Source organism: Haliotis cracherodii, unplaced genomic scaffold, assembly GCF_022045235.1.
Source record: "Haliotis cracherodii isolate W230 unplaced genomic scaffold, xgHalCrac1.p SCAF_20, whole genome shotgun sequence".
NCBI lineage: Eukaryota > Metazoa > Mollusca > Gastropoda > Lepetellida > Haliotidae > Haliotis > Haliotis cracherodii.
In genome coordinates this window covers 13,919,175-13,940,650 of record NW_027266276.1, presented here as the reverse complement: position 1 = coordinate 13,940,650, position 21,476 = coordinate 13,919,175, and the positions used below count along the sequence as shown (strand labels likewise).

Here is a 21,476-nt window from a genome sequence, read left to right as displayed (position 1 = left end):
AAGTCGGGTCATACCCCCTGGGACACATGGGGATCCTGTTGCCTTTACACATCATCAGGGAGTATGAGAAATACATTAATTACAGTTACACCAACCCATCCAGCTTTACGTTTCTTTGTTTTGTTTAACGCCACGCTCAGCAACATTCAAGCTGTATGATGATGCCAGTAAATAATCAACTCTGGACCAGACAATCCAGTGACTAATAACTCTTAACAGGGGCTTTACGTAGGTGTGATGTTTTGCTCAAGCCATGACTCACAGCTGAAGTTGATTTAACACAAGTGTACAGTTGAAATCACAAACTCAAGTGATGCTGCACGACACAGGTCCACAAAAAGCCAAGAGTGAGTATGGTTTTATGCGGATTTTAGCAATATTCCAGCTATCAATGGGCTTCACACGTTGTACCCATGTTGGGAATCGAGCCCTGAAGAACGCTTTGAACACTCGGCCCCTAAAAGCCAAGAATGACTGCCGTAAATTGTTTGTTTTTTGTATAACACGGTTCTCAGCAATATTCCAGCTATATGACACCGGTCTGTAAATAATCGAGTCTGGACCAGAAAATTCAGTACTTGACATCATGAGCATCGATCCGCGCAATTGGGATACGATGACATGCATCAACCAAGTCACCAAGCCTGACCACCCGATCTCGTTTTCACCTCTTACAAGCAGAGTCGCCTTTTACAGCAAGCATGGGTTGCAGAAGACCTTGCCACTCTGGATCTTCACCAGTAGGGAGGCGGTCCCCATGGGCATGGTAACGTTGCTGAAAGACCAGAGATTGTAACTGGGACAAATCTAAGCGGATCCTGGCCCAGCTGAGAGAGACTACACACAGTTGTCTGAGATTTATACGAAGTGTATTCTCCATATAGCATACATATCACAGACAATGATACTCTATTCACAGTGTCGTTCAGTTGGACGGAATGTACAGTTAACAAATAACAATATGTGAAAAATCAGACATTAAGCCAAACAATTTTAAATACCTGTGGCACATTTTTTACCAAAAAATACCTGGATGCAGGAGGAAAAAAATTAATAAAAAAATCAATTACTCCATGTCCGCAAATCATATTTTTTTGTGAAACACAAAATCACTTTTCTGGGTTCATTTTTCGAGAAAAAATGCTGAACTTTTTGCTGGAGTGAGCAGGACGAACAATGAGAGTGACAACGTCAACACAACTGTCAATATTGTGATAAAAGTTTACACCACTATTTCCTGTAACCAGTTGGTTACAGAATTTTTCACATTTTTGTAAATGGCTGAAGAGTAAGTCAAACAAGTAATTAAAGTTCGTCAGAGGTAAAAACACAACACTCTACATCCGCCAGCCACTTACACGTGTATACTTCCTGATCCCAGGCAGACACTTGAAGGACCACTTGAGTGAATCTGTCATGGGGAGTCGGGTCAAAGGGTCCTCGTAAACACAATCTAACCTCGTCAAAAGTAATCAATCGCTTTGTTGTATCGAAATTCACTGTAAAGTTTATGAATCCTCAGTTTCATTGTAGTAACTCGGCTGCAAATCGTGACGCCATCTTGTTTTCCAGCAGATCAGTCAATAGTCATCACGTGACAGTCCATACTGATCATGTGACGAGGCAATATTCGAGGTCAGTGTAAGTCACATGATTTTGGGGTCAATGTTCAAATGTAGTGTTTTGTCATATGGTACAGATTAACCAATGGAATTGCAAGATTCTTAATAGAGGTATGATAACACACAATATAATGACACATCAACTAATGATAAAATAACAGATAGCAGTTTACAACAGATCTTAATCTTGTGAATATGTTGAGAGAGATTTCATTTTATAAGTTATCATCCAGTGACAGCCTTATTTGTTTACAAAGACTCACAAAGTATGTTGGTAAAATACAAAATAATGTAATGAAAATTGTCTGATGCTTAGCAGCATTAGGTGTCATAATTATATTGGTATTGATAAATTCAGCTTGTAAGAGACTGGGTCAAACGTACATCAACATGATCAATATTTCCAGAGGAAAACAACCACAACAGTACAAATAGGACATGGCCTGCTGCAATCTTAAACAAATGTTTTCTGGTGTCCGCTTCCTGGGATGAAGTCAGGGCCATCCCCTTCTTACGAGAGACCAGCTAGTCACCATGGCCTTCCGGAGACCAGACAGTCGTCTTAGTAACAGAGACCAGATTATCCATCATGCCGAGACCAGTTGCGATGGTAACAGGCCAGTCGCCATGGTAACAGAGAAGGGACAGTCACCATGATAACAGAGACCAGACAGTCGCCATGGTGACTGAGACCAGGCGATCACGCTAACACCTCCCAGAGGCCAGACAGGGTGAAGCCGTCCTTGAGTTTCTCCACTGCAAGACCAAGTTCTTCGGAGTACACAGGCTCTCGGTCCCGCTCCTTGTCCCCATCAGCAAAGTAGGCCTGAAACACAGGGTCATCTTAGTCTCTGAAGACAGAACGCTGACAGAGTAGATCAAATCTAACTCGAGTTACTCTAAAGACAGATATTTGACTGTGTAAATCAGTTCTAAATTGAGATACTCTTTGAGCAATATTCCAGTTATATGATGGGGGTCTGAAAATAATTGTCTGGAGCTGACAATCCCGTGATTGACATCATCAACATGTATCTAAACCTTTGGTTTGTTGGTTTGCTGTTTAACGCCACACTCAGCAACATTCCAGCTATATGATGGCGGTCTGAAAATAATCGTGTCTGGACAAGACAATCAAGTGATTGACATCATGAGCATCGTTCCAAGCAATTGGAATATGATGACATGCATCAACCAAGTCAGCCTGCCTGACCACCTGATCCTGTTAGTCGCCTCTTTGGAACTGTTTGGTTACATTTGTTTTGGAGATACAAAATTAAGAAATGCTGCTCCGAGTGTTTCTTTCATTTCGAAGCCTCAACACTGATTAGAAAGTTAACTGAAGTGATGTAGAGGAGTTGAAAGAGCAGGTAATGACTGGCTGGCATTGATTTGACATTTCACTTCATGTCACTACAGGGGCGGTCGGGTAGCCTAGTGGTGAAAGCGTTCGCTCTTCACAATGAAGACCTGGGTTTGATTCCCGACATGGGTACAATGTTTGAAGCTGATTTCTGGTGTGCCCCGCCTTGATTTTGCTTGAATATTGCTAAAAACGGCGTAAAAACCACACTCACTCACTCACTCACACACTCACTTTGCAACTCATGACCACTACTTACAGCAAATGCATCGGTGCCTCCATCATTCTCAATCTCAACGTCATCTGTCACTCTCTCCAGGGTCAACTCCTCCATTGTCTGGGGCTGAAACAGTGGATCCATTACTCTACAATTCATAGAACCAGTAAATTGGTAAACAAATCATAGTCAGTAAGGGGCAGGAATATTTTGTTCAAAGGCTGGAAAATAATAATTTTCCTCAGAGAATTTTTTCACTTGTCATGATGGATGAACTGACAGAAAAATGTGAAAAAGAATTGGATGGCTTGAAGTGGGCTTTGTTTGTATGAAGACTACAAATTGAGCCAATCGGCAATGACTTTAACAAAGCTGTCAGGTACCATCAGCTGATAAGGCATCGTTGATCTACATGGAATAATTATTGCATGTTTTCTGTGATATATTTATATTGGGTAATTATCTTGATGCCACTCACAATGTAAGTTCATATCCTTCATGTTATTAATTTAATTTACCAACAACAAATCAGCAAGATCACCAAGCATCCATGTTTTTAAAGTTGACCACACAACAGAAAAGCAGCAGTGTTGTTGGGTATTTTAAACACTGGTGTGTGGTTCCTACCTTAGAGTCCGTCTCAAACTCCACACCAAATATGGGACAGGAGCTGTACACGCGATGGAGGTTCTGTATTTCCTTGGCTGTATCCTTCAGCTTCTCCACCGGGTCGATCCGGAACCCCAGCACGTAGCCCCCGCTCTGTCAGCAGAACAGGAGTGAGTGAGTGAGTTGGGTTTTAAACGCCATTTTGAACAGTATTCCAGTTACATCATGGCATGTCAGCTTAGTATGGGAGGAAAGTGATGCAACCTTGGTGAAACCTTTAAGTCAACTAACCTAAAACATAATCGGGGCGAACTGGGATTTGAACCCAAACCACAGGTTTCTGGCTTTCCCAAGGGACGCAACTCTGCACAGCGAACTGCAGCACCTTAGACAATTGGGCCACCCCTGTCCCCTCAGAACACTGGACAACAGCGGAGTGAGTGAGTGAGTGAGTGAGTGAGTGAGTGAGTGAGTGAGTGAGTGAGTGAGCGAGCGTGTGAGCTAGCGAGTTTAATGCTGCTTTGACCTGTATCTAAGTTAGCAGCCAGCCTAATGGGCGGGGAACGCCCAAGGTGACACAGAGATGTGTTTGTCACTTTAAAACCCATGGGTATGGTGCTGACAAACCTCGGATCAACACAGAGGGAGTCTGGCATTATATCTCACGATAAGTGACTTGTGGTACAATTAACGGCTAACCGCACAATGAAAGAGGGGCCTCAGACCATGTAGGCCATTGTGCCACCTCAGATAACTCTGAATGGTAGGAATGTTTAAGTTAAACAACACTGAACATAAGCAAGTTTAACGCCGCTTTGAACAGTATTTCAGTTATATGACAGTGTGTCAACTAGATGTAAGAGGAAAGCCTGAATTGATGCAGGTCTTAGATGTTTACAAGAGGTGAAAACAAGAGTACAAGCATGGTGCAGATAAACCTAGAAACATAAGCGGGATGAACCAGAATTCAAACCCAAGATTTGTTTCTGGTGCACTAAAGGGAGGCAACTCTGCACAGTGAATTGTGGCGTCTAGATAACAGGACCACATCTTCAGAAAACAGTGAGTGAGTGAGTGAGTGATATCACGGCGAGGGACACCAGAAATGGGCTTCACACATGGTACACATGGGGGGAATCGAACCCGGGCCTTCGGCGTGACAAGAGAACGCAGAAACAGCGAGTAGGTGGCATGCATAAGGTAAACATCGATGAACACAACGTTTCATTTATGGTCTGTCCTGTAACATTGCAAAGCCCAAAGAGTCTGCTGTTTCTCAATAATAATTTCCTTTGTGATATTTCTCAAGTAGCAATCATGGCAAAAAGCCCTACAGTTTCCACTTATTAAGGGATCATTTGGATAGAGATAAACATATTTTGCAAAATTATGTCTTGACCATAAAATTTAAGGCTTTTGAAATATCAATAACTACAAAATAGACCCAAGCACAGTGCCCATGCAAACTAATTGCCTTGCCATGATCTCGACCTGAGATTTAACTAGGATTCATAAACAAGGTTTAATCAGTATTCAAACACACACAGCAAATCCTGGCAGCCAAGGGATGTAACTCTGCATAATGGTTGTTTGTTTGTTTGCTTGTTGTTCAACACCGCACTCAGCAATATTCCAGGTATATAAAGGCAGTCTGTAAATAATCAAGTCTGGACCAGACAGTCCAGTGACTGATACCATGCCCATTGATCCACGCAATTAGGATACGATGACATGCATCTACCAAGTCAGCGAGCCTGACCACCCGATCCCGTTATTCACCTCTTACGACAAGCATAGTCGCCTTTTACGGCAAGCATGGGTTCCTGAAGACCTGTCCTGATCCCCATCTTCACGTGTTTACTCTGCATAACAATTTGCAGCAACTGGAATCTAGCCTACACACACAAATCCGTGGGTGGGAATCAGTGGGAGTGCATGTTATCACACACGGTGGGAATCAGTGGGAGTGCATGTTATCAAACAGGGTGGGAATCAGTGGGAGTGCATGTTATCAAACAGGGTGGGAATCAGTGGGAGTGCATGTTATCACACACGGTGGGAATCAGTGGGAGTGCATGTTATCACACAGGGTGGGAATCAGTGGGAGTGCATGTTATCACACACGGTGGGAATCAGTGGGAGTGCATGTTATCAAACAGGGTGGGAATCAGTGGGAGTGCATGTTATCACACAGGGTGGGAATCAGTGGGAGTGCATGTTATCACACAGGGTGGGAATCAGTGGGAGTGCATGTTATCACACACGGTGGGAATCAGTGGGAGTGCATGTTATCACACAGGGTGGGAATCAGTGGGAGTGCATGTTATCACACAGGCCATACATGAAGGCACCAACCATTGTGGAGGTCTCTACTACAAGAGCAAGTCCAAACTTGGAATCCCGGATTTTCACAGTTTTCTGAAGAAAGAGATTGACAACAATAAGTATTACAATACAGATAATAAATTCTACTTTTAATGACAACCATACGGTCAAATCAGCACCTATATTTTTATATTTAGATATTGAACAAAGGTAGTTGAGAAAATAGATGTACAGCAGTGATTAAAAACTGACATTAGGACCCAAGCTATTTCATAATCATTTTCTTTCCTCTTCAAATCTGAAACAACTTCCCAGCTTTCTATGAAACTGATAAGTAACAATCAGTCTGTACAGGTGAGTGACAGTGAGTGAGTATGGTTTTACGCTGCTTTTAGCAATATTCCAGCAATATCACGGCGGGGGACACCAGAAATGGGCTTCACACATTGTACCCATGTCGGGAATCGAACCCGGGCGAACGCTTTAACCACTAGGCTACCCGACCGCCCCATATGTACAGGTAGGATATGCTAACACTTAATGACTTACCATTTGCAGGTAGGGTATGCTGACATTAAATGACTTACCATTTGCAGGTAGGGTATGCTGACATTAAATGACTTACCATTTGCAGGTAGGGTATGCTGACATTAAATGACTTACCATTTGCAGGTAGGGTATGCTGACATTAAATGACTTACCATTTGCAGGTAGGGTATGCTGACATTAAATGACTCATTCACGTTGGCGTGCCACACCAGCCTCACGTTAGTGATGTAGAAGGTTCCCAGGTTCCCCTGTTAGGTAATGACAGATTGCCTGTTATGGTGTCATGTCTAGGTATACATTTGATAAATATTGAAGAATAAAAGTAAAAATACAATAAACATGACAAAAAGGTACAAAGAAATTCTTGTGAAGTTTGAAACTTGGTTCAATCCATTGTTTCTTGATTCAAAGAAAAAAAATATTTCTGGGAAAGACACGTCAAACGGTTACCGAAACTAAAATATCTGAAAGTGCATGATGGGTACAATGTCTACAGCACCATGCACATCATCATCAATACTTCATGGGGTTGTGTACATTCTCACCACCAAAAGAAACGCAAACCATAGGAACATAGAGAGAAGTACATTAAAAAGCGATGTTTCCAACGTGTACCAATTAATGACAAAACTAACAATCAGCCAAGCGTTACCAGAGTGTCTTTATTCTTATCATGATATGCTGCATCCGATTTAAAAAACTTACATGCTACTTTACACAAGACAAATGGTGCATCTCAAGTCACGGATCCATGATGTCACGTGTGATACGTTCATGAGTGTCGGTTCACACAACATACCAGTATGTTCATTTGTACATCAAACCAATCTAATATCTCTTGAATATTAATGTACATGTACTGTATTCATGTTTCTTTTGTCGGTGAGTATATTCAATCACCCATGCATACATGGTACAATGGTGACGCGGGTCTAATTATAGTCCGCTAACGATAATGAGGCCAGATGCAACTTACAGAAGTTAATTAAGCCCTACTATGTGCATAACCTTTGGGTGAACCCTGCCGTTGCCTGCTATCAAGCAATGTGTACAGTTCAGTGTCAAGATGAAACATTGACGTCTACGTTAAAAACAGAGCATTCATTGGTCCTAGTTTGTTGGTTTGCTGTATAACGCCAAACTTGGCAATATTCCAGCTATATGATGATGGTCTGTAAATAATCGGATCTGAACCAGAAAATCCAGTGATTGATATTGTGAGCAACCATCTACGTCATCGGGGTACAAGGACACCCAATCAACCAGGTCACCCATCGAGCCTGACCATCAGATCCAACTGGTCCCCTCTAACACCAAGCATTCGCTAGATTCCCCCTTAGCTGGCATCTTCCCAATGCAAAGAGACCCGTGAAGATTCAGGGGTAGAATGGGTCTTCAGCAACCCATGCTTGACGTAAAAGGTGACTATGCTTGTCGTAAAAGGCGACTAACGGGATCGGGTGGTCAGACTCTCTGACTTGGTTGATGCATGTCATCGATCTCAATTGCTAATATTGAGGTAGGAACCCAGTCCATCAAAATGCCTCAAGATAGTAGATATAATTTAAATAATCATATATTAATATTGCGATAATCATGATAATTGTATTGAAATATAACGTTACATCAGTTTAATATGGGACACCAAGCCTTCCAAACCTACAGCATACCATGATATGATACACTAATAAATATGTACATAATATGTTTGGAAAATACTGGAATATTGTGCTTCTTAGAATCATGCATATTTTCAACTTGTTGGCAAAGTTTACTTCAGTAAGATGTATATTTGAAATTATGAAATTAGCAACTGTTTCCTGAGATAAAGTGAAAGTATTTGCGACCGTTTTCCTGTGCATGAGTCTACTACACATGCACTGTGACAACAACAACATCCAACAAAATGGCCGACTATGCAGTTGGCAAAAATGTGTGAGGGAAGGTTTTTTTAATTCATGTTCAGAACCAATTACAGATTGGCCAGTACCATCACTACTAATGTTGCATGTTCATGTATTAACTTCTGTCTGTGGTTTTGTTTTCTCATGATAAAAGAGGTTTACACGAACAGTGGCCATAGACTACTGGTATGTACAACATACAGTTTGTATTTAATCAATTCTTATCCTTGAAGTAAACATTGTATATTTGTAAGATATTGGAAGTTGTACCCTTTTATTTTTCTAATCCATTGAATATAAAATGACTTGGCAGATGAAAATATAATTCGTTTCATTTTCGTATTTTTGCATTTATATACAAAGCTTGAAAAGAAAAAGGTGTCCGCCTAGACACTCCCACGTACCTGATCACTGGACAAGTTCCACACACCGTTCACCTGGTTGTAGATCTGTTCCTGGGGTAGGAGGCGCAGGTGCTTTTCTTGTATCAGGGCTCCGCGCAGCTTCAGGTCACGGTACAACTTCGATGTTTCATATGCCCTGTGATGAAGGATACAATCAGGGCATCACTTACACTATATGTTTCATATGCCCTGTGATGAAGGATACAATCAGGGCATCACTTACACTATATGTTTCATATGCCCTGTAATGAAGGATACAATCAGGGCATCGCTCACACTATATGTTTCATATGCCCTGTGATGAAGGATACAATCAGGGCATCACTTACACTATATGTTTCATATGCCCTGTGATGAAGGATACAATCAGGGCATCACTTACACTATATGTTTCATATGCCCTGTGATGAAGGATACAATCAGGGCATCACTCACACTATATGTTTCATATGCCCTGTGATGAAGGATACAATCAGGGCATCACTTACACTATATGTTTCATATGCCCTGTGATGAAGGATACAATCAGGGCATCACTTACACTATATGTTTCATATGCCCTGTGATGAAGGATACAATCAGGGCATCACTTACACTATATGTTTCATATGCCCTGTGATGAAGGATACAATCAGGGCATCACTCACACAATATGTTTCATATGCCCTGTGATGAAGGATACAATCAGGGCATCACTCACACTATATGTTTCATATGCCCTGTGATGAAGGATACAATCAGGGCATCACTCACACTGTATGTTTCATATGCCCTGTGATGAAGGATACAATCAGGGCATCACTTACACTATATGTTTCATATGCCCTTTGATGAAGGATACAATCAGGGCATCACTCACACTATATGTTTCATATGCCCTGTGATGAAGGATACAATCAGGGCATCACTCACACTGTATGTTTCATATGCCCTGTGGATGAAGGATACAATCAGGGCATCACTCAGACTATATGTTTCATATGCCCTGTGGATGAAGGATACAATCAGGGCATCACTCACACTATATGTTTCATATGCCCTGTGATGAAGGATACAATCAGGGCATCACTCACACTGTATGTTTCATATGCCCTGTGGATGAAGGATACAATCAGGGCATCACTCACACTATATGTTTCATATGCCCTGTGGATGAAGGATACAATCAGGGCATCACTCACACTATATGTTTCATATGCCCTGTGATGAAGGATACAATTAGGGCATCACTTACACTATATGTTTCATATGCCCTGTGATGAAGGATACAATCAGGGCATCACTTACACTATATGTTTCATATGCCCTGTGATGAAGGATACAATCAGGGCATCATTCACACTATATGTTTCATATGCCCTGTGATGAAGGATACAATCAGGGCATCGCTCACACTATATGTTTCATATGCCCTGTGATGAAAGATACAATCAGGGCATCGCTCACACAATATGTTTCATATGCCCTGTGAAGAAGGATACAATCAGGGCATCACTCACACTATATGTTTCATATGCCCTGTGATGAAGGATACAATCAGGGCATCGCTCACACTACCGTATATCGCTGTATATAAGGCGAGTTTTTCATACCTAAAATGAGGGGGCTAAGAAGGGGGGTCGTCTTATACACGGAGTTGAAGATCTCACATTTTTTTCCACTGGCGATGTCAACCAGCGTCCGATAGCCAGCCCAGCATTTGACAATAAAACTTCGCATTTCGTCCTAAATAACTGTTCCAATAACTATTTCCATACATAAACATGATTTGTATCTCTTTTCCTTGAATAAAGTTTAATAATTTCTGCAAATAAAGTTGAAATGACCCTCGCCTCGATGCAGATTGTCAAACCACCTGACACGGTAAAACAATCAACATCCGTGAGCAGAGAGCCGTAAGTACCGGTAAGCATTTGCATATTGCACATGTGACCTAACATGTGATAACCGGTGAAGCTGAAATCAATTCCCGCTGTTTTTACAATTGTATTAACAAGTGTTGGAGACGGTGTGTACAAGTGATTGTGGAATAAACACGCTGAATGTGAAGCAAACATTAGCCTAGTTAGTTACAACATAGTTAATTGGCGATTAAATTACTCACCATTGTCTCTTATATGTTATTACTTCATAAATGATTTTTATTTTACGGGCACCAATTTGGTGTCGTACCGTGTAAACACAAAATGGCAACGTGTGCTGGAGTTACACACGCGACCTATCATTGTAAAAAAAAAACAACGCAAGATAAACATATTTTTATTGCATATATAAGGTTTGTGTGCTCACTTGTGATGTGTGCGAAATACGCATCAGTCAGAAAGCGCGCATTAAATCTCCAAAGTAACTAACTAACTAACTTGTGATGTCCGTGTGCGAAATACGCTACAGTCGGAAAGCGCACGTTAAATCTTCTATATCAGTCAGACTTGTGATGTGTTTCATTCCCGGTCGCCTTATACACGGAGTATAGGATTTTGGGTTGATTTTTAAGGCGTGTACAGGGGGGTCGTCTTATACGTGGGGTCGCCTTATACACAGCGATATACGGTATATGTTTCATATGCCCTGTGATGAAGGATACAATCAGGGCATCACTCACACTATATGTTTCATATGCCCTGTGATGAAGGATACAATCAGGGCATCACTCACACTATATGTTTCATATGCCCTGTGATGAAGGATACAATCAGGGCATCACTCACACTATATGTTTCATATGCCCTGTGGTTAAGGATACAATCAGGGCATCGCTCACACTATATGTTTCATATGCCCTGTGATGAAGGATACAATCAGGGCATCACTCACACTATATGTTTCATATGCCCTGTGATGAAGGATACAATCAGGGCATCACTCACACTATATGTTTCATATGCCCTGTAATGAAGGATACAATCAGGGCATCACTCACACTATATGTTTCATATGCCCTGTGATGAAGGATACAATCAGGGCATCATTCACACTATATGTTTCATATGCCCTGTGATGAAGGATACAATCAGGGCATCACTCACACAATATGTTTCATATGCCCTGTGATGAAGGATACAATCAGGGCATCATTCACACAATATTGAAAATTCGTAATACTACGTCTCATCTTAATAACTTTGTTGGTGTTTGAAATTAAAAGGGTTCTAGAAACCTTACAATTATCATATTGTGTATTTATGGATGACACGACTGGTCTTGCTGAAATCCTATGTCATTCATACTATAGTAATAAGGACAAAGGAATGACACTTTTTTCAATAATTTGTTTGTTTGTTTGTGGTTTAACGCCGCACTCAGCAATATTCCAGCTATATGACAGCGGTCAGTATATAATCGAGTCTGGATCAGACAATCCAGTGATTGACATCATGAGCATTGATCCACGCAATTAACATGATTAAGATCGATGACATACATCAACCAAGTCATCGAGTCTGACCACCCGATCCCCTTAATCGCCTCTTGTGACAAGCATAGGTCTTCAAAAAGTTATAAATGTGAACATTGTGAACATATGAAATGGAAAGTAAAATATGTGTGTTTCTGTGGGTTTTTTTTATGCAAACAAATGACAAATTACAAGAAACAATAACTAAACAAGCGTATAGTCAACGAAGTCATCTGTATCCCTACGCCCATTTTAACACGTTATGGTCCCAAACCAGGTAACTGACCCAACATTTCTCATAACCCATGTCAAAATAGCTGCAATGGAAATTCTAAAATAAACATTTCTAAAACTCCTTAATATCAAATGGCACCAGTTCAGTATGTGCTTTATATATAGACATGCAATGTTTGGCAAGGAAATATTCAACAGTTTATTTGTTATACTCCATAAGTGAACCCACCCTATATTAAAACTTAAATCCAACTTGTTGCCATGGAAACGTAAAAAATAAAAGAAATAAAAAATTCCTAAGTAGCAAAAGGCACCAGTTCAGTATGTGCCTGGTAGACATGCAAAGTTTTGTAAGAAAGTATTTAACAGTTTTTGAGTTTCGCTCCGGAAAAGAACACTATCTTTATAGAACCTAAGTCCAACTTGTTGCCATGTAAATGTAAAAAATAAAAATTTCTAAAATTCCTTAATAGCAAAAGGTACCAGTTCAGTATGTGCCTGGTAGACATGCAAAGTTTTGTAAGAAGTTTTGAATGGGTTTTGAGACACAGTATACTGACTCCGACCTGACCAGTCCTTGTTTTAGCCCCTTAATATATAAATGAATACAACACACAGCATGCACAGACAGAGTATACTGAATACAACACAGAGACACAGGATACTGACTCCGACCTGACCAGTCCTTGTTTTAGCCCCTTTATATATAAATGAATACAACACACAGCATGCACAGACAGAGTATACTGAATACAACACAGAGACACAGGATACTGACTCCGACCTGACCAATCCTTGTTTTAGCACCTTAATGCCAATGCCAGACAGGGTAACAACAAGAACCATTTTGTAATGTCTTCTGTGCTCTAGGCAGACGCTCTATCCACTAGGGTACAGAGAAGCTACACATGTTGATGCGTGTGTACATGTATTCTTACACGAGGAAACCTCAACAGAGGACACTAAATGTTCATCCCAATGTAAGTTCAGCTAAGGTCATAATTGAGCCCAGGGTATTTATCCTAATAGAATGGCGATATTATACCCTGGATCAGTGAGGATGATGTCTGAACCTACCTGTGAACTGCTATGATTGAGGTGAAGAGCCGTGGAGACCCGGGTATCTGAAACAGCAAACATCAGAATAGCACCGACTCCTGGAACAGCACATGCACAGGTCAGTATTGTTTGTTTGTTTGTTGTTTAACGCCACACTCAGCAATATTCCAGCTATATGATGGTTGTCTGCAAATAATCAAGTCTGGACCAGATAATCCAGTGGTTGACATCGTGAGCATAGATCTACTGAATTGGTATACGATGACATGAATTAGCGAGCCTGACCACCCAATCCAGATAGGTTCCTCTTATGACAAACATAGGTTGCTGAAGACCGATTCTAACCCGGAATCTTCGTGGGATGCATAGGTAAGGGATGTAGCATAAAGAAATCTTTGAAAAGTATTCCAGCCCATGGAGGACTTTACTGAATGTAGTGCAAAGCCAAGAGTGAGGCTATGAATGACCATTGAACTGATAAACCAAGAATCATTGTCAGGACAAATCTGGAATTCAAACTCATTATCAGCTGATACGGTTAAGGAAGGTTAATACATGTACCAAGTACCAAGTGCATGCACAAGGTCAGGCTTACAGGACTTCTGTGAGTTACACACTGCCTCATTTCATTGCCCGACTAAACCAGAGTCATCAGAACTAGACAAATTCCCCCACAATAGCAAAAGGCACCACTTGAGCCCCTGGTTAATACAGGTACCAAGTTTGGATGAAAAATCGTTCAAAATTTTCAAGTTATGCTCCGGAAACGAAATACGCACACACCAGATGATGACTAAATCCCCCCAATATATATGGTGGGGATTATTAAGTGCATTCACCCCATATCAGCCATGATCACAGATGATGATGAACATGATGAAGGATGGAGACATCAGTAATACAGTGAACAGAAAACATAAGGGATCATAAATATTTAGGGGGTGATTGTTTTGAAGTGAAGATTGAGCACAAAATATCATAAAAATATCCCCCTAAACATTCAGGAAATCTAACTTTTTTCGTTAAGCATGCTATAAATATGGAAGGTTTTGGGCCTCGATATGACATCTCCTGAAGCAAGGGAGTTAATTGACAGTAAAAGTCCAATTTCCACCCTTGCCGAACTAGGCTGGAATTATGGAGTTATATTTTGGCTGAGTCCAAACAATATCTCGTAACAGAATTGGCATGTGGACATTGACAGATATTCTCCAAATCTTTTCATGTTTTTAATCAAGGTGGTCACATGATTTGATGTAGTTCGGGAGATAAGATCGTTTTATTACAATTTAGAACTTGATTATTGATCAGATCATCTTGACTGGACACATCCATTCTGATTGAAGCAAATACATGTGATATGAGAGGTGGAATCTGATTGGTCAATATCAGGGACATAGAAAGGACATAACTCGTAATAAACACTGGTGGTGCTACAATCAAGCCACGAAATTCCAGCCTAGTTCGGCAAGGGTGCAAACTGGACTTATATAGTCAGTTACCTCCCTTGCTATTAACTACGGTATTCCTTATTCTTGTCCCAGTATTCTTAACAGGTAAAACAATACCGGTATTCATATTTCCTCTCTTGTTCCTCAATAGCTAACTGAATATGTTGCCCTGAGCACAGCATATCAAGATAAGCTTGTCTCAGTTATACATTAGCTTGCTGTTTAACTAGCTGTAATGCTTTATGCAAATGTCTTTGTGGGTTTTGTTGGGATTGGTGATTGGTGATATCTGTAATGATATTTCTTAAAATTCCCCCTAAAACAACAAATACAATTATTTTGGTAGTATGATATCTCCAAATTTTCACTGCAACTTAAAATGACAGCAATTTTTAACAATAATCAAACTCACCAAGTTTGTAAAAATGAATTCAAATCTTGTTGCACCAGCTTTTGTTAAGACAAACAACGCCTCGGTAGTGCCTCTAAGTTTCTGAAATTAGAGTAAAAAAATCAGAACAACTTCTAAATCGCAAACAACATCTGTTTGAGGGAACATTGCAGAAAAAATACAACAGAAATGCAGGGTTCACTCTAGGAATTTTCTGACATGGGGCCTCTATTTGAAAATTTCAAATATTCCAGAGGTCTGCTTATACAGCAAAATGTTTAAATGTCCCATTGTATTTGAAAATGTTGGCCTTTTTCAAATTAAGGGGATAAAAGCACATGGCTCCACCCTAGAATAATCCCTGGAAATGTCTCATTAAACATGACATACAGAGTTTGTGAAAGCATCATTACAACCCTGCACTCTATTGTGTCGAATACAAAGTATTTCAACCCTGCAGTTTGACAGCTTGTCAAATAATAATGGCATATCATGGTCACACATTGAGGACTAGTGGCAGGTCCCACGGCTCCAGAGCAGGATAAGTGAGCAATGACGGTGCTTCATCTGTCTGACAGATGTTTATTGGAGGAATTTTTGTACACTTGTGTTATTTCACTTTCAGTATAGAGCCAGGACGGCATACAGTATTTCTACCACGGGTGGGACGATACATCAACTGTGCCATCCGAAACATACCACGATACCTTCCTCACAATCTAAAATGTATCACGATACTTGTATGTGCACTTATATAGCGACGTGCATGTACGTGTATGTGTTTGTGTGGCTGCTTGTACTAGTCGGACTGATGCCGATTTATAGTGCTAGCACACTGAGGTACCATGCCGCAGTTTAACATGAATACCCCATTCAGACACAGTATACTGACTCTGAGTTAACCAGTCCTTGTTTTAGCCCCTTAATGCCGAGCGCCAGACAGGGTAACAACAAGTACCATCTTTTAACGTTTTTTGGAATGGCGCGGCCGGGGATTGAACCCCGGACCTTCCGCTCTCTGGGCGGAGGCTCTACCACTAGACCACGGAGGCGGTCGTTGGCAGTGTCAAGTATGGTGCAATAGATGAAAATATTTATGTTTTAACTACTCATTTTGACTAGTTATTAGTGGTGTAACATCTATTAAAGAATACATTTAAAGTAAGAATCAATACTGTTTACTTAGTGTGTGATTGTGATCGATACTTGTGTCGAGAAGTAAAAACTTGTGATCCACCAATTCATTGGCGTTTCGTCCCACTACTAACTTCTCCCAGACACAAGAACTCATTCAACTGATTGTCATTTACTGGAGAACAGAATGCTGTTGTAGAAGAATATTATTATCATGGTTATTTTTAATTATCTTAATTCGTCGTTAAAGTCTCACTGTGAATGGTGTTCGGCCATGCTTGATCCAGGACAAACAGTTACAATTTTCAAAAGATCTTGTCACCCCATCTGCTTAAATGTATCTATGTTACCTAATCAACATGCTCAATTAACCAATTTTTATCAATACAAGTGTGACAACATTAACTCAACTTACCGACTGTGCTTGTTTGGACGATATGTTGATGACACAGTTGAAACCAATAGCTAAAACAGAAAAATAACATTATTCATGTACATCAAGTACATCTGAACATGTTTGTTTATTTGTTTGCTGCACTCAGCGATATTCCAGCTATATGTTGGTGGGCTGTGAATAATAGATTCTGGACCAGCAATACAGTGGATGAGTGAGTGAGTGAGTATTGTTTTACACTGCTTTTAGCAATATTCCAGCAATATCACGGCGGGGGACACCAGAAATGGGCTTCACACATTGTACCCTTGTCGGGAATCGAACCCGGGTCTTCAGCGTGACGAGCGAACGCTTTAACCACTAGTCTACCCGACCGCCCCTACAGTGGATGACATCACATGCATTGATCTACTTGATTGGAATACAATGACATCGCAATCACGGAGTCTGACAACCCGATCCACTTAGTCACCTCTTTCGACATCTATAAGTTGCTGAGAACCAACATTCTCTCTGTGAATCCCCATAGGAAGCATGGTAATGAGTGGGTAAACAAAGAAAACATGTCAAGGGACACAACTCTGCACAGCTGACTGGGATACCTGCAGTTAGCAATGACACAAGATTCATGTAAGTTATATGTTTAGGTTAGTTTGTTTGTTGTTTAGTGCCGCACTCATCAATATTCCAGCTATATGACGGTAAATGATCTGTAAATAATTGAGTCTGGACCAGACGATCCAGTGATTGACATCATGAGCATCGATCTACGCAAATGGGATGTGATGACATCCATCATCCTGACCCGTGAAGATCCGGGGTAGAATAGGTCTTCAGCAACCCATGCTTACCGTAAAAGGCGACTAACAGGATCGGGTGGTCAGGCTCGCTGACTTGGCTGATGCATGTCATGGATCCCAATTGCGTGGATCGATGCTCATGATATTAATGACTGGATTGTCAGCGTAAAACAACAAACCAACCAACCAACGACATGCATCATCCAAGTTAATCGCTCCTTACAACAAGCATAGTTGCCTTTTACGGCAAGCATGGGTTGCTGAAGACCTATTCTACCCCGGATCATCATTGGATGTTATATGTTTATATATGTGTTTAGGGATTTTATTTAATGCATTTATAGTAAGGACAACAATAATTTTATTTATAAAGCATCAGATTCCATTCATCAAGTTCATGCTCATGGTGCGCTATGTTATAATCCTGGTCGATGGATCAATGTGCGCATACATATTTCATTCCCATGGGGAGCATTCAAGTTTCATTGTAAGGTGCTGAAGGTCTTTATTCACACATTCTACCAGGTACCCATTCACTGCCGGGAGAGCAGAGGCAGATTTCACACATTCTACCAGGTACCCATTCACTGCTGGAAAAGCAGAGGCAGATTTCACACATTCTACCAGGTACCCATTCACTGCCGGGAGAGCAGAGGCAGATTTCACACATTCTACCAGGTACCCATTCACTGCTGGAAAAGCAGAGGCAGATTTCACACATTCTACCAGGTACCCATTCACTGCTGGGAGAGCAGAGGCAGATTTCACACATTCTACCAGGTACCCATTCACTGCCGGGAGAGCAGAGGCAGATTTCACACATTCTACCAGGTACCCATTCACTGCCGGGAGAGCAGAGGCAGATTTCACACATTCTACCAGGTACCCATTCACTGCTGGGAGAGCAGAGGCAGATTTCACACATTCTACCAGGTACCCATTCACTGCTGGGAGAGCAGAGGCAGATTTCAAAACAAAGTGACCTTTCTAAGGAGACACCACATGTAGTGTACCGAAACGTTAGAAAGACGGTCACCCATCTGACTACTCTTTGCGGCTAACTCTGCCTGATTGTTGCTACTTACACAGATTGACTCTAGGGACGGACATGGAGTGCCAGATGATCCGCAAGTTAGAAACCAGCAATCGACCTGTGCAGAAATGACATGCACATTCATAACGAGCCACATCATACATCAATGCACAATTTATATTTTGTGATAAGCATGTCATAAAAGTACAAAAATGGAAATTAATTTGAATGTTTGATACATATTGCCATATATTTAAGATTTGACTTTTAGTGCATGATTATCAGCTTCATATTAGTGACAAATTGACTTTAAATTTGAAGTTATATTACTCCCGATTCAGGAGAGTTGCTAGTATGGGTTGCTGGGAGCCTATACTGTCTGAAGACTGACTGTACCATAGGGGTGATCTGACAAGTATATATTTACTTAAACATGCAGATGAATTCAACACTTACCTCTCTCGCCATTGTTTCCTTTGGTGTCTTCCACTGCATCAAGTCTATCAATCAGTTTCTCTCCTGGTCGCATTCGCATTTGACTGGAAAGAGAATAGGTGAGATCACATGGCTAGGTGACTACTGATTAGTACAGAAACAAAATGTTTTTTTATGAAACAGCAATATTTCTACACACATCACAACATGTCTATATGCAAGGGCGGATTCAGCAGTTTTAAAAGGGAGGGGTCCAAAATATCAAAATCATCTCGCAGTCAATTTTATTGCCTCTAACATACATTTGGTTGTCAAAAGGGGGTTGAGGGGTGTGGTGTGAAGTCCCCCCCTCCCCGCCCTCTGGATCCACCTATGCTATATGTCTATTGCCTAATGGTGAGAATTCTTACAATGTCTCTAATAATACAGTTCCATCATATTCCTACAATAGTAATACTCTACACAGCGAATAATTTATGTGAGACTAAAACATGAAATATTCACTATTCACAAATATGGGAGTACAGCATTTTACCAGGCACACTTTCTCAGATTTTAATTAGCACCACACAGAGGACTGAACATGAGTTTCAGTGGCAGTCAATGGCAAAGATGGGGTGTGGTGATATGTGGCTAACTTTACATCCAAGATTTTTGCACTTACACAGCGATGTGCATGTACATGTGTGTGTGTGTAGCTGCTTGTACTAGTCTGGGATAATGCCGATTATATAGTTCTCGCCCACTAAGATACCGATACCATGCCACAGTTTTACGTGAATACCCCACTCAGACACACTGTCACACAGTAAACGGACTCTGAGTCGACCAGTGCTGGATTTAGACGCTACATGCCGAGCACTAGGCTGGGTAACAACAAGTACTATCTTTGAACGTCTTTTGGTATGACGCGGGCAGGCATCGAACCCATGACCGTTCGCTCTCTGGACACCACAAGACAACTGAGACGGTCAAGACCCCACCCCAAGAAGAATGATCAGATATCCCCCTTGCAACATACGCGACGACACTTTGAGATAAAGGTCTTATTAAATAACCATTGTTCCGCTGCTTACTTCAGCACAATAATGTTGTAGCATCTTGTTTTCTATGGTCCCCAAACTGACTGATATAGTGTGTTTGCATTAGTTACCAAAACAATCCCCAAACAGAACAAGATATAGGACTGATTTCGAAGGTCACTTTCTTCACTGAAAGAAACTGGATTAGATATATATTTGCGCCACCGTGTGAAGCTATAGATGACATGACTCTACCTCGGATTTATGTCAAATCGAACATCTCTGTCTTCCCACAGTACGTCGGCAGTCATGTTGAGTTGGAATCTCACCGGAAGCGGAAACCGCACTGTAGATGAATTTTCAAAACGTAGAATGGATTACATACGAAATACGATTCTTTTACGAAACGAAATATTATGTGACGTTGATTATATATATATATATGTGCACAGGTTTTCATAATGTTGGTTGATACTCGTTATCGTGTTTTCATGTTAGATAAATGAAGTTTTCAATCGTTAGAGTTTTATGTTTTCATATTTTGTATGGAAATAGCAATTCAAACTATTATCAAGTGTTCTACGTATAAGCACTTGAATGAGAAATTAAAGTACTCATGGAAATGAAAAAACCCTGTTTTGCTGGATTTAATAATCGACACAAAGCATTACGTAGATGTAAATACGAAATAACAAAACAACTGGAAAAGTACTAGTCTGGATTTGCTAGTTTTATCCTCAGCGCTCAATAAAAAATGTACTTTACAGGAGGTAATTTGTAGGCACTTTCAACATTCAAAAATAAAACTAAGTCCAAATTGACATGGCAGAAACAGGCTATAGGCATTATGCAAATTAGCCTGGAAAAAAAGTTATCAAAACAACAATAAAAATAACAAATATGTTTATGTACATAATAATAATGACATGTAAGTTGTTGTTTGAGAAGGGAATATGTTACTTTTACGTTCTGATATTTTGACGATGATTCACTATCCCACAATGCCACTCACAAATCACTAACCACTGATAAATCACATGCACGTGGGTTTCAAGCACCTGTCTTCACCCGTCGTCAAGGTGTCATAGGTCATGGAAATTCACCTTGATCTACTAACACCTGGTTATGCTCAGTTT

The 21,476-nt window shown here is 40.7% G+C and overlaps 1 protein-coding gene across 1 annotated transcript; it reads right to left on the bottom strand.

Annotated features, from left to right (window-relative positions):
• Positions 1-2,288: 2,288 nt before the first annotated feature.
• LOC139470081 (BBSome complex member BBS5-like) lies at positions 2,289-20,668 on the bottom strand. The gene is made up of 12 exons (XM_071252371.1): positions 20,596-20,668; positions 19,340-19,422; positions 18,936-19,001; positions 17,072-17,121; positions 15,544-15,624; positions 13,699-13,745; positions 8,994-9,129; positions 6,838-6,933; positions 6,167-6,229; positions 3,830-3,964; positions 3,245-3,328; positions 2,289-2,448 (listed from the first exon to the last, which is right to left on the bottom strand). Exons 1-12 carry the CDS (start codon positions 20,649-20,651, stop codon positions 2,323-2,325), a joined length of 1,023 nt encoding a protein of 340 aa, XP_071108472.1. The 5' UTR covers positions 20,652-20,668; the 3' UTR covers positions 2,289-2,322.
• Positions 20,669-21,476: the final 808 nt, after the last annotated feature.

What these genes read in the sequence shown, in the direction of transcription:
- LOC139470081 (XM_071252371.1), bottom strand. Translation starts at nt 20,651, where the DNA reads ATGACTGCCGACGTACTGTGGGAAGACAGAGATGTTCGATTTGACATA. An exon ending in AGGAAACAATGGCGAGAGAG is followed by an intron (nt 19,002 to 19,339) that starts GTAAGTGTTGAA and finishes ATTTCTGCACAG; the next exon opens with GTCGATTGCTGGTTTCTAAC. An exon ending in GCATACCCTACCTGCAAATG is followed by an intron (nt 6,230 to 6,837) that starts GTAAGTCATTTA and finishes CTCTTTCTTCAG; the next exon opens with AAAACTGTGAAAATCCGGGA.